Source organism: Equus przewalskii, chromosome 14, assembly GCF_037783145.1.
Source record: "Equus przewalskii isolate Varuska chromosome 14, EquPr2, whole genome shotgun sequence".
Lineage (NCBI taxonomy): Eukaryota > Metazoa > Chordata > Mammalia > Perissodactyla > Equidae > Equus > Equus przewalskii.
The window spans coordinates 38,895,701-38,909,280 of record NC_091844.1 but is presented as its reverse complement, the minus strand read 5'-3'; the positions used below and the strand labels follow the sequence as shown (position 1 = coordinate 38,909,280).

Sequence of the window (13,580 nt, the reverse complement as noted above, 5' to 3'; positions counted from 1 at the left end):
AGACTATTTTTTATTGTTATGTATTATCTATGTTTCTTATCTTCTGCATTAGTTTATGTTATTGAGACCATCATTAAGCCCTGTTTTCCTAATTCATATTATTTGCATCATTCATTTTTTAAGTTTAGGTTGCAATATTAACGTGAAGCCAAGTCTTGTTTCCTTAAATATATTTTGATTTCCCTAATTTTCCCTGAAAGGTTTCTAGTTTACATCTTTAGCACTTTGTAACCCTCCCAGTTAAAAGATCTGTGTCTGAAAATGGGAGAAGGAAAAAACCAAAGGAGGTGCTGACTAACTTGGAAGTTTCGTGATCTATTGTAAGTAAACAACTAGATTTTCTATCTAAAAAGAGGAACTAACTAACATATAATTATTGTAGTATTATCAGGAGCTATAAAAATTGCAAATTTAGGAGGAAGCTTGGCACACGTTAGCTCAGGGCTAATCTTCCTCAAGCAAAAAAAAGGAGGATTGGCAACAGATGATAGCTCAGGGCAAGTCTTCCTCAAAAAAAAGCAAATTTGGGGGTAAAATAAGTGATTGCTGTTTTGGAGGTCTAGGATGTGGTGGGGCATAACATGAGAAGAGAGGCAAGCAGACATTAGATACTTCCTAATGGAAGATGAAACAAATTGAACTTAAATCTAATCAAGTTCCCAGATCTAGCTCCTATTTTACAGATTCACTCGACATACAAGGGTAGAAGAATATATTTTTAAAAAATGATATCATGAGGATACAATCAATAGAATCTAAACCATGGAAAACTCTTTAGGACAAATGACCTACAAGTAAATTGCAAGAAAATAAAAACAAAAAACAATGAAGATGGAAGCAGAACCTATAGGTTAAAAAAGACTTAGACATTAATTGTATTTGTCTGATTAATCAACTACTTAAATATTGAGACAGTTGAAAAAATGAAATAGGTTTGTGAGACAATTGCAAATTTGAATACTGATTGATATTTAATAATTGATTATTAAGAAAGTCTTATATTTTTATGTGGAATAATGTATTATTTTTTTAAGAGCCTATCTTTTAGAGAATCATACTGAAATATTTACAGATAAACTTAAGATATCTGGAATTTTTCAAAACGAGAGAAAAGGGAGAAGTGGATGAGAGTAGAGATGGAACAAGATAGGCAATGTCTTGGTATTTGTTGAAGTTGGTGATGGGGACACAGGAGCTGGTTATACTATTGTTTTTACTTTGTATGTTCTTGAAATTTTCCATAAGAAAAAGTTTTTTTTAAAGATGCTTGGGGGACTGGCCCCATGGTGTAGTGGTTAAGTTTGGTGCACTCTTTTTTGGTGGTCCAGGTTTGTGAGTTCAGATCCCAGGCGTGGACCTAGACCACTCCTCAGCCATGCTGTGGCAGCAACCCACATATAAAAACAAAAATAGAGGAAGATTGGCACAGATGTTATCTTAGGGCTGGTCTTCCTCAAGCAAAAAAGGAGGAGGATCGGCAGCAGATATTAGCTCAGGGCTTATATTCCTTAGCCAAAAAAAAAGAAGAGGGCAGGCCTGGTGGCATAGTGGTTAAATTTGCGCACTCTGTTTTGGCGGCCCAGGACTCACGGGTTCAGATCCCAGGTGCAGACCTACGCACCACTCATCAAGCCATGCTGTGGCAGCATCCCACATAGAAAATAGAGGAAAAGTGACACTGATATTAGTTCAGGCCAATCTTCTTCACACACACACAAAAAAGCTCGGACACTCAAAAGTTAAGACTAGGTTTCTCCAAATATTTTCAGCGTTTCCAAAGTCAATCCCATTTTCTAAATCTTTGAGTCTGAATTTGAATTAAAATATTTTAAAATGCAGAATGAGAGTTTTGTTCTGTTACAATTTCATTCCAAATGCTCGCCGTGATAGCTATTTTGATTAGCACAGTTCATTGAAGGATAAAAGAACACACAAGCTATGTGGAGAGGTAGCCCACAAATAAACTGAGCTCCTGTGTGCTCTGAACCATCATCTACTCAGTCACCTAAACCAGAAACCTAGGAATCATTCTTTTCACTCTTCCCTCTACTCCCTCATCCCAAACCTGCTAATTCTACCTCCTTTATGTCAAGAGTCCATCTCACATTCTCCATCCTATGTGCAACTGCCTTAGATCAGACTTCCATCAGCATCTATTTGATTACTGTAGCTTTTGGCCTCCCCTGCTTCTCCAGTTCATTTGCCACTGTGGGGGATCAGAATTGGCTTCCCCAAAGTGTGTCTCTTTGGCTTGATTATTTTTAAAAACAAAAGACTCAGAGAGAAACTTTGACTTTCCCCCTAACTGCCTAAAAGAGTTTCAGATAGAAGGCCTGTTCTAGGAAGGAGCTAATACCATAAGATAACTATAGTATAAGATACACGAGGTGTGGTAGACAGGGTGGAACCCAGCAAGGCCCATGTAATCAAAGCCCTGTCCATCTCTCATTGTCTTTGCAAGGCATGGTCAAGAGTTGTTTAGCAAACATTTGCTTTTCCATCTGCATGTGAATTGCCTTCCTCCCCTTTAAAGTCCCAAATCACTACCGCCCCCCCCAGCCCCCCCCCCCCCCCGTTTTCCGGGGTTTCTCCCATATATGTATGTTATTAAATTTGCTTGATTTTCCTCCTGTTATTCTGTCTCATGTCAATTTAATTCTTAGACCAGCCAGAAGAACCTAGAGGGTAGAGGAATAGTCTTCCTCCCATACCCCACACTGCTACCACAGAGGAATCTTTTAAAAACTCAAATCTGATCTTATTACTCCTCTGCTTAAAACCTTTCAGTGACTCCTCAATGACCAATTATAAAAATTGGCATTACATGTAAACTCTCCATGTCTATGATCCAGGCCCTGTCTGTCTTTTCAGGTTTATTACCCTAGGCTCCTGGTTTCACTCTTGCTGCTGTAGGGGAGGAAAAATATCTTTTTCTTTCTACCCTTCTAGATTCTTGGCTGGGACTCTGTAACAAAAAAAACTTAACCAGAGAAAAACATACACATTTATTTAAATGTAAGTTTTATGTGACATGAGAACCTTGATAAGGAAACGAAGACCTGAAGAAATGGTTAAATCTGAGCATTTTTGTGCTAGATTTGATGAAGAGTAGAAAGCTGTGGGAAAAGGTGATAGGACAAAAGGATATGAGCTATGGGTAGTAAACTGGGAAAGCTTAGCAAGGTCTGTTGGTTCAGATTCCTCTTGGTGTCCCTCTGTCTTTGAAGATAAGAATGCTCTGCCCATAGGGAGGACACCTCTCACATGAGGATCTTGGGACCTGCTTCGGGGAGAAGTAGGAGTCAGAGTCCTTCCTGCACCTGTTGTTTTTCAAATTCTGTTTCTATGTTCCTTCAAATATTCAATACGTCAAGGTGCCATATTTGGGGTAGTATGTCCTGAAGCCCATCATTACACTATGGGGTTCGTAGCATACCTCAACACACCACTCTGTTTCATGCCTCCATATATAGGGACATGCCATGTCACCTGCAACATGTCTGGCTATTCACCATTAAGCTTCTCCTTGACTTATTCGAACTGAGTTAATCAATCTTTTCTTTCATCACCAAATCTGATAGCTACTTCTAGGTACTTAGTAGTAAAAACCCTGAGTTTATTGTGTTTTTATCATTAGTTTATGTAGAGGAGGAAAAAATAGTTTTCCTTCTACCCTTCTGAATTCTTGGCTGGGACCCTTACGACAAAAGACAGATTAATGAAAAAAATGAACAGAGGTCTATTAACACGTATACCTCATGTATACATGTGAGATACCCAGGGAAAAATGAGTAACTCAAAGCACTAGTTTAGAACTCCAAAGGTCTAAAGGTGTCTCCTGGGATTAACTTTTGTCCTTCCTGGTAGGCAGGGGAGGATGGACACCTTTGAAATTTATGTCCTGCTTTTAGGCAAATAGGAGAAGGGCCATGAGGTCTTCTTGTACATGCTTCTTCTTGGTTGCCTTCAGCTCAAAATAATCCTGATGCCAAAGTGGCATATTTGGGGATGGCAAATTCTGCTACATATCATATCATACCATTTTTCTGTAAGATTTTAGAGCAGAGCCTATCTTACTCATTTCTGTACCTCCTGGAGCCTAGCTGAATGACTGGCACAAAGCTCTCAACTAATACCTGTTGAGTGGTGGTGGAGTGGTGAGTGAATGGTAGTTAAAGTAGAATTGGAAAAGGTGGAGTAGAGACAGGGAGCAGGGAAAGTTTATTGCAAAACTTTGGGGCCCTTGTGTTTGCACGTTATTTTGGTTCACATTTTTTACTTTAACGTTTTCAGAGATAGGAAACCTTATAAAAACACATATTACTGGCCTGGGACCAAACAGCCTGTGAGCCACAAAAAGAGTAGTTTAATAGAGGAAGAGACCAGTTGCTTAATGGAACTTGGAATGGAAACCTATTTGGCCACAATGAAAAGGAAACCTGTTTACCGGGAAGGCTGCTAGTTAGGTGCTTGTAGCTTCCTTTGAGCCCAGACTTCAGGGTCTTTTCCTTGCGTTAGGCAATTCTTTGTGCCCAGGTTTGTTATCTGCGAAACAGGTTGTGTTTTGGGATTTAATCAAATAAAACTTTGTGCTTTGATCCTTTTGTTTGAAAAGCATTCTAAAAATGCAGCTGTTCCCAACCTTCAACAGTTGCGTTGGCAATAGCAGCCCCTGGTGGCATAGGATGATTTTCTTTTATTTGTCACCTTGGTGTTTTAGAACTTGGAGGCTCAGGCAGACATTGGGTTAAAAAACAAAATTCAACTGAGTAGATTTTAAAGATCTTATTGGCTCTATTCAATGATTCATGAATCAGGCAGCATCTAATCCAGCAGATAGAAAGGAGCTCCGAGGAGCTACAGAAGATGAAAGATTTTTATAGGCGGCAGAGAGCAGGAACAACGGAGTTATAGTAGACAAAAAGCAGAGTAGTTATGGTAAGGTCACTTTCCTTTAGGGGATGGCAGAGGTCTATCAGGCAGATTATCTAACTAGTGCTAGTACAATTTAAAGTATTCACTCTCAAAATTTAAGAAATACAAATTAAAATAATAGAATATTTCTCATGTATCAGATGGCAAAGATTATAAAGAATAATACCAGTCAATGTTAGTAAGGTTTCATGGAAACAAGTGGGTACAGCCTTTCTGGTGAGTAATTTGAAAGACGTGCTTAATAGTGCTTTCTTTCCACTCACCATGGTTTTATTACTTTTGCCCCTGCGTTGACCATTCTCTCCAACTCCTGTAGGCATACTTAACACAATGTGTAATTTATCTCTAGGTTTGCTTTTATTAGAGCCATGAAAACAATTCTGAATTTGCCTTTTAGAAAATTAATTCCTTTACGGAAAGAAATATCTTATATCTTTTTTTTTTTTATTTTTCCTTTTTCTCCCCAAAGCCCCCGGTACATAGTTGTGTAATTTTAGTTGCAGATCCTTCTAGTTGTGGCAAGTGGGATGCTGCCTCAGCGTGGCCTGATGAGCAGTGCCATGTCCGCACCCAGGATTTGAACCAGCAAAACCCTGGGCCTCCGAAGCTGAGCACGTAAACTTAACCACTCGGGCACGGGGCCAGCCCCATATATATATTATTATATATACATAAAATATATTATTTTATGTATATATAATATATTATAAATTATATATTTTTATTTTTATAATATAATTATATATTATATATTTATATATTGTATATATATTTTATAATTATATATTATATATATTATATAAGTAATATATATATAATATATATATATTTTTAGGAAGATTAGCCCTGTGCTAACATCTGCTGCCAATCCTCCTCTTTTTGCTGAGGAAGACTGGCCCTGAGCTAACATCCATGCCTATCTTCCTCTACTTTATAAGTGGGACACCTGCCACAGCACGGCTTGACAAGTGGTGTCAGGTCCATACCCGGGATCTGAACTGGCGATCTCTGGGCCGCCAAAGCAGAGCGTGCTAACTTAACCGCTATGTCACCATTTCTTTTCTATTATAAAGAATATCTCTTGACTTTAGGCAAACAATGGATAAACATTAAAGTAATCTAGATCAGTCATTCTCAACAGGGTGGCACTACCTTGAAAGGAGTATTTCATTTGTGATAATAATGGAGGGGGAGGAATGGCCAAGGCTGGACAGGCACCAGGGATATAAGTCTTGCCATGCAGGGGACATTCAGGAAGGTGAAAAACTTATCTGTTTGTTATTGTCTGAGCCTGAAATCTAACTCCATTTTACATATAAACACAATGTGTTTTTAGTATGGCTTTAATATGAACAGAACATTCCCAGTTTGCAATTACTGAGTAAAGTGAGGGAAGAATGTTTTTTGTTCTGAGCTTTACCAACCTTTGTTCACATTTCAGAACACATATTATCAGTAGTAACTGTGCTTGCACTGGTGCTTTCACTCTCCTCATCAATATAGCACACTTGTATCAATTTGCATTTGTAAGTCACTGGTGGGTCCACATAAAGATGCAGGCATTTTGCTACTTTATATATTTCCTATCATCTGGTATAGTTATGCCCAAACACTTACACATTGAAATACATATAAATTACTTTCCTTTTATTTTTATTCTAAATTACAATTAGATCATTACATTGATTTTTTTTTTTTTGGGCCCTGAGCTAACATCTGTTGCCAATCTTCCTCTTTTTTTTTTTCTTCTCCCCAAAGCTCCCCAGTACATAGTTTTATATTCTAGTCGTAAGTTCCTCTAGTTGAGCTATGTGGGACACCACCTCAGCATGGCTTGATGAGCAGTGCTAGGTCTGTGCCCAGGATCCAAACCAGTGAAACTCTGGGCCGCTGAAGCGGAGTGCACGAACTTAACCACTCCACCACGGGGCTGGCCGCTATATTGATTTTTAAATTGAGATATAATTCACATGCTATGAAATTCATCTTTTAAAGTGTACAATTCAGTGGGTTTTAGTATATTCACAAAGTTTTGCAGTCATAACCACTATCTAATTCTAGAACATTTTCATCACCCCCAAAAGAAACTTGGTGCTCATTAATAGTCATTCCTCATTCCCCCTTCTTCTAGCCCTTGGCAACCCATTAACTTACTTTCTGTCTCTATGGATTTGCCTATTCTGGATATTTCATATAAATGAGATCATGCAATATCTAGCCTTTAGCGTCTGTTTTCTTTCACTGAGCATGTTTTTAAGATTCATCCATTTTGTAGCATGTATCAGTAACTCGTTCTTTTTTTATGGGTGGATGATATATTGATTTTTTGGAAATGATATGACTAGTAAGTTATATTATCTATGCATTTCATTTCAGGATAGTAAAGAAGGTGTTAACAAAGTATTTGTTACAGAAAGGAGCATTGGATCAGAGCCACTGATCTAGCTGGAAAGACAAGACACAAGTATATAAAAAGGCTGTTAACTCAAGCAAACACATTATGTTATCAGGGTATGGTTAAATTTCCTTGGACAAAAGGTTAGGACAGGTAATCCTTATTAGGCAGAGATTATATCTGAGTGATGGATTCTATTCAGTCAATGGATTGGCAAGGCCTGGAATGAGATACAGCCATCCAAAAATTAAACTGCCACCGATATAGGATGCTACCCCATCTCAAGTGATCTACACCAGGTGATCTTTCCTTTGAGTAGGCCCTGGGGTGATGAAGGATATCAGCGGAAACAAAGTGAACCTTCTGGAACTTGGGGTGGCAGCTCCCCAAGTTCTGGAGTGGCAACCTAAGGGCATAGGTCTTGCAGAGCGAAGCTGGGAGCTGCCAACACCAACCCCTGGTGGAGCTCCGCCTTCACGTTCTTTACGAGCCTTTGCCCGGGCTGTTGCGGCCCATCTCGGCCGCCGTGGCGAGGCCGCTCAGCTGTAGGGGGGCGGGGCCTCCGCTAAGCATGGCGGGCGAGCTTGAGAGCTGCAAGCCCTTGAGCGGGTTGCTGAGCGGCCTGGCCCAAGACGCTTTCTACGGGCACCCGGGCATCACGGAGGAGCTGCTGCGGAGCCAGCTCTATCCGGACGTGCCAATTGAAGAGTTCCGCCCCTTTCAAGCGAAGATGAGGGGGATTCTTAAGGTACCACTCTTCCCTGCAGCCTCTGGCACGGAGCCTAGTCCCTTCCCCGCCGCCCTCACGCTTGTCCCCCAGAAAGGCTTTCCCCCAGAAAGGCCTCAGACCTCTACTCCGTGAGCTCCACATTACGCTCCTTCAGATCTGGGGCACTCGCTCTGCTGCCTCTTCTCACTGTGAGGGTGACCCGTCTGCTCAAGCTCCCTTCAGTTGTGTTGACCGACACCCACGGGGGAGGAGTTTGGGCTTTTTCTCAAGATGCTGCTTCTCTGTTGTTGTATAGATAACAGTTTGGAGTTGCCTCGGCGGATCTGTGCGCTCCATACTTTTTAAAATTAGGAGCGATTAAATCAGCTTTCCCGGGTCGTGGAAGTGGGGAGTGTTAAAGCGAGCAAGTGTATGCTGGGGTAAGGGTTGGATTAGCCGGTGTGAACCCCTGTCAAGCAGTGCACTGTATGGTTAAGAGCATATTTACCGGCTTGAAGTTAAAGTGTAGATCACCCAGTCCAGTAGAAATGCGTGAGAACCAAACATATAATCTTAAATTTTCTAGTAGCCACATTAAAAAAGTGAAAAAAAAAGTGAAAGTAATTTTAATGTTTTATTTAACCCAGTATATCCAAAGTATTCTCTCTTCACGTGTAATCAATATAGAAAATATTACTAAGATGTTTTCTATTATTTTTTTTACTAAGACTATGAAATCTGGTGTGTATTTTAAACTTAACGCACATATTAGTTGGACCAGCCCCACTTCAGGTGCTCAGTAGTCACATGGTGACTAATGGCTACCTTACTGAACAACACTAGTTTAGACTAAGAGCTACTTATAGAAATGAATCTAGTGCCAAAGTGTAGCAATAGACTGTAAAAATAATTATTTTTGTGGGCCTGTGTGTTAGGAACTGTATTAGACGTTTTACATTTTATTTAATTTGTTTCTTGCAAAAACCTTATATGGTGGCCACCCATTTTAAAGATTAGGAAACAGGCTGAGGGAGTCTAAGCAGTTAGCCTAAAATCACACTTTGATGAAAGTCTGTTGAAATTTCACTTGCTATCTTTTTTCACTTGCTGTTTGTTTCAAAACTGCTTATGCTTTAAAAAGGCAGTTCCGCTTCTTTTTTAAAAACCGCTTTTGCTTGTAGGATTTGAATCCAGAAAACAAAAAACCCCACAAAGCAATTATTTTACAGAAAATAAGTGGATTGTCTCATAGAAGGAAATGTAAGGGGTAGTGTCTCAGATGTGATCCTAGACATTCTGAGTAATTTTAGCTGGTATCATAAATCACTGGTGTAATGCCTTCTATTTCTGTCAAATCTTGCTCTTCAGTGATCAGAAAAAGTTTCCTAGAGAAATTGACGTCTTGCCTGGGTTTCTGAAGTGTTTGCTAGGCCCACAGGGGATGAGGATAAGGGACTACAGGCCAAAAGGTAAGAACAGCATGTGGATAGGCAGTGTCTCAGTATCTCCAGACATTGGGGGCTACTTCTCTCTGGGTGGACTGTATTTTGATTCATTTGTTTTGTTATGAGATAAAAATTGCAAGATACTTAGAGTAGAGGTTGTCTGGAAGCTCTCTCCCTTATTTTATTTTAAATACATTGCTTAATAATATTTGGGTATTTCTTTCACTGCTTTCAGTCTTCTGCCTGAGGATGGGATATTTTAGTTTTCTGAGTAGTTCTGGGTTGAAGAGCTGGTGTTGAGAGTAGAACAGAAGATTTGCCTGTGCCTGGTTGCACAACCTCTGCACAGCTGATCGGTCTGAGGTACCAAAGGCGAAAGCATTTGGTTGTTTGACTTACACCTGACCCTATGGGCCCAAGATGACATGTAGTTCAACCTTCGTTTACCTTACGAGCGACACTGAGAGGGGTAAACGTCTTGCTAATTCTTATAAAAACATAAAAAGCAAACATGCTCTTAAACAAAAAGGCTTTGAGCAGAGATAGAATGTCCATCTGCTATAAAAGAGAACATACACAAATAAGCATGATGCAAGGACGCTATAGTATTTGGAAATAGAGGTCTGAGTAAGCTACTGTGGACAGAAGAGGTACTAGTCCTTTCTGGCAGGTTTCTTGGAGATGCCGTTTTCATTGCTCTTGAAGAAAATGTAGAATATTTTAGACTGAAATGAGGGGCAGTTACATAGGGCATTCTGGGTTAACAGAATAGCAGGGGTGGGGCAGGAAAATGCAGAGCAGGTTCAGGAAATGGTGAATAGTCCAATTTGACCCTTGCTCAGCAGCACCCAATATGGAGTATTGATGGTGGAGGCAAGAAAAAATGAAACAACCTTTTATTCCTTTATTCCTACTAACCTTTATTCTTGCTCTTTAACAGGGTATACTTTTTTTTCTTCAATTTTTTTTATTGTGGTAAAATACACAGAACATAAAATTTGTCATCTTAACCAAAGTGTACAGTTCATTGGTATTAAATATATTCATAATGTTATGCCTTTATCACAACCATCTGTATCTATGACACATTTCATCTTGTAAAACTGAAACTCTATACCCATTAAACAAAAACTCCTCTTGTTTCTGTGGCGTCTCACCAAGGCCCTGGCAACCATCATTCTACTTTCTGTCTTACAATTTTGACTACTCTACATATCTCATATAATCATTAGAATTTTAGATTTGAGAAGACTCAATAGAATTTTCATTAAAAATTTCTGTTTAGGGGCCTGCCCCATGGCCAAGTGGTTAAGTTCTTGCACTCTGCTTCGGTGGCCCAGGGTTTCGCCACTTCAGATCCTGGGCGCGGACATGGCACCACTCATCAAGCCATGCTGAGGCGGTGTCCCACAAGCCACAACTGGAAGGACCCACAACTGAAAATACATAACTATGTACTGGGGGGCTTTGGGGAGAAAAAAGGAAAAGTGAAAAATAAATAAATAAAAAGAAGGCGGGACTTTATTATTTTTTTTACTTCTTTCTCCCTAACACCTAATATTATTTCAGGTATGTGGTAGGCACTTAAAGTAAAAATTCGTACAATAAGTGAATGAATGGATAGTACTTAAATATGGAGATTGCCATTAAAAAGGTAAGCATAGAGAGAAAACCTACACTCCTTCTATATGGGGAGAGCTCGAAGGTGTAATACTCTAAATCAGAGGTAGGCAAACTATGGCCCATGGGACGAATCTGGCCTGCTGCCCATTTTTAGAAATAAAGTTTTATTGGAACATCACTGTGTGCTCTTTCATTTATGTTGTAGGGGAGGAAGACGTTTCCTCTACCCGCTCTGGGTCCTTCTGGCTGGACAACTAGTTAAATTCATATGAGACAGAATAACAGGAGAAAATTAAGCGAAGGTTTATAACATGTATACATGGGAGAGGCTCAGGAAAGCTGAGCAACTAGCTAAAACAGGCAGAAGCTCTCACCTTAAATACCACCCTCAGCTAAAGACAAAGGAGGATGTTGGGGGTGGGGAGAGTCAGTTATGGGAGATTACCAGAAAAGCACAGTAAACAAGAGTAAGGTTATTATGCAGATTTAAGTCCTGGCCTTCTGCATTGCTGAGAGTTTCTAGAGATAAGGTCATCCCCCCTTCTTCTTGGTACAGAGAGGGAGACACCTTTACAGATGGAGATTTCCTTTACAAATGTAAATGTCTCTTTACAAAGGGTAACTTCTACTTCTCAGAGTTTCTCTCATGTCTGCAGTTTTCAAAAGTAACCAGCCCAAAATAATCCTTATGCCGAAGAGAGGTATCTTGGCGTGGCAAATTCCAGTCCCCCACAATGTCTTGTCTTTAGCAGCTTTCACCACTGTAAAAACAGAGTTGAGTGGTTGTGACAGAGATCTTGTGGCCTTCAAAGCCTAAAATATTTACTATCTGAACCTTTACAGACAGTTGCTGACCCCTATCTCAAACATCTGTTCTTAAACTCCTAATGTTTAATGTTTGGAAACAATGTAATATATAAATTAATGTTTTGAAGTTTGTTACTGATAAAATTCTAAAAGGTGGAAATAGGAATTATTTGCTTTTGTATCCTCTTGAGGAATTTCACCAACATGTCCTTTAGGCTCATGAGATCTGTGGTAAATAAAAAATGAGCTTTAATGTTTCTGTAGTATTAATTGTGTGTTCTTAGTAAGACATAGAATTTGAATTTGGATTTTTTTTCATATTCAGAGGGTATAAAATTTATATGTTTATATAGTATAATTTCAAATTTAATGTGGGCTTGCGAATCAAGTGAAAACCATGTGACAACTGGTTTAAATTTATATAAGAAAATAATATCAGTAACATAATATGGAGATTTATAGTAGTGAGAGACTATAAGAAATATTTGTATTTTAAACACCTTGTTCTGTCTTTCTTCTTGAAGCCATGAAAATTTGTAATTTGTTTGAGAATTAGATTGACTGGAAAGGAAAGACCTGTGGTAATACAGTTTTTGTGTATCTTGTAATTGGGGTATGTTATATGAAGGATACTGGATTTAATTTAATTTTTTTTGTTTTGCAAACATTCAGCTACCTGTGTGCTTTCTCATTAATTTTTGTTATAAACATTATTTAACTTCATTAAAGTATAGAAATTTGAGACATGTAAAAATGCATGTAATACCACCTGCCTACATAGCCAGTATTAATATTTTTGTGTGTTTATGCCCCCCACAAGTATTTATTAAACATCTTAATTATATGCCATGCACTGTGCATGGGATACAGCAATATACATCCCAGGTATGGTGCCTCCCCTTGAGAATATAGACATTAAACCAATGGTTACAGGTATTTTGAAAAGGCAGCCATAGAGTGCTCTGTGCCAAGTTAAGTAAGTTATAGGCAGTTTAGAGTAGTGCCTAGCCCAGTCTACATCATGAAGAAAAAAAGAGAAGAGGAGGGGAAGGGGCCTACTTATTAGATATAGTGGATTAAAAGAAAAAGATAGAAATAGCACAGGACTGACTTCCCTTAGTTGTCTACTCAAGGTCCCAAGGTAGAGGTTTCTCATGGATATAGCTGACTAAAGTCATGATAATTTCTTGGATGAGGATTTGGCTGCTCTGGCACCTCATTTTAAGTTTCTTGACTTGATCTTTGGGACTAGATTGGCTGTCAAAACATCACCTGGACAGGGGCCAGCTGGTGGTGTAGTGGTTAAGTTGCGTGTGCTCTGCTTCAGCAGCCTGAGGTTCACAGGTTCAGATCCCGGGCCTGGACCTACACACTGCTCATCAAGCCATGCTGTGGGGGCATCCCACATATAAAATAGAGGAAGGCTGGCACAGACTTTAGCTCAGCAACAATCTTTCTCAAGCAAAAAGAGGAAGATTGGCAATGGATGTTAGCTCAGGGCCAATCTTGCCCCCCCAGCCCCGCAGCCCCAAATCACCTGAACAGGCCAAGATGTGCACTGTAGTAGCTCCATCTTCTGACTGGGACTCAGCTTACTTACTGTGCCCGTTTTCATATCCTGAAGCATGTTGTCAAGTAGCTTTATTTTTTTTTTAAGAAAGATTAG

The 13,580-nt window shown here is 39.4% G+C and overlaps 1 protein-coding gene across 3 annotated transcripts in view; it reads left to right on the top strand.

Annotated features, from left to right (window-relative positions):
• The first annotated feature begins 7,866 nt into the window (after positions 1 to 7,866).
• COMMD1 (copper metabolism domain containing 1) overlaps positions 7,867 to 13,580 on the top strand; it is a 226,624-nt gene continuing 220,910 nt past the window's right edge. For all 3 annotated transcript variants that reach the window (XR_011526050.1, XM_070572596.1, XM_070572595.1), the window contains exon 1: positions 7,867 to 8,078. Coding sequence is in view for 2 of the 3 variants with exons in the window: in XM_070572596.1 (XP_070428697.1) it covers positions 7,902 to 8,078 (177 nt within the window). In the remaining variant the exon portion in view is untranslated. The remainder of the gene's footprint in view (positions 8,079 to 13,580) is intronic.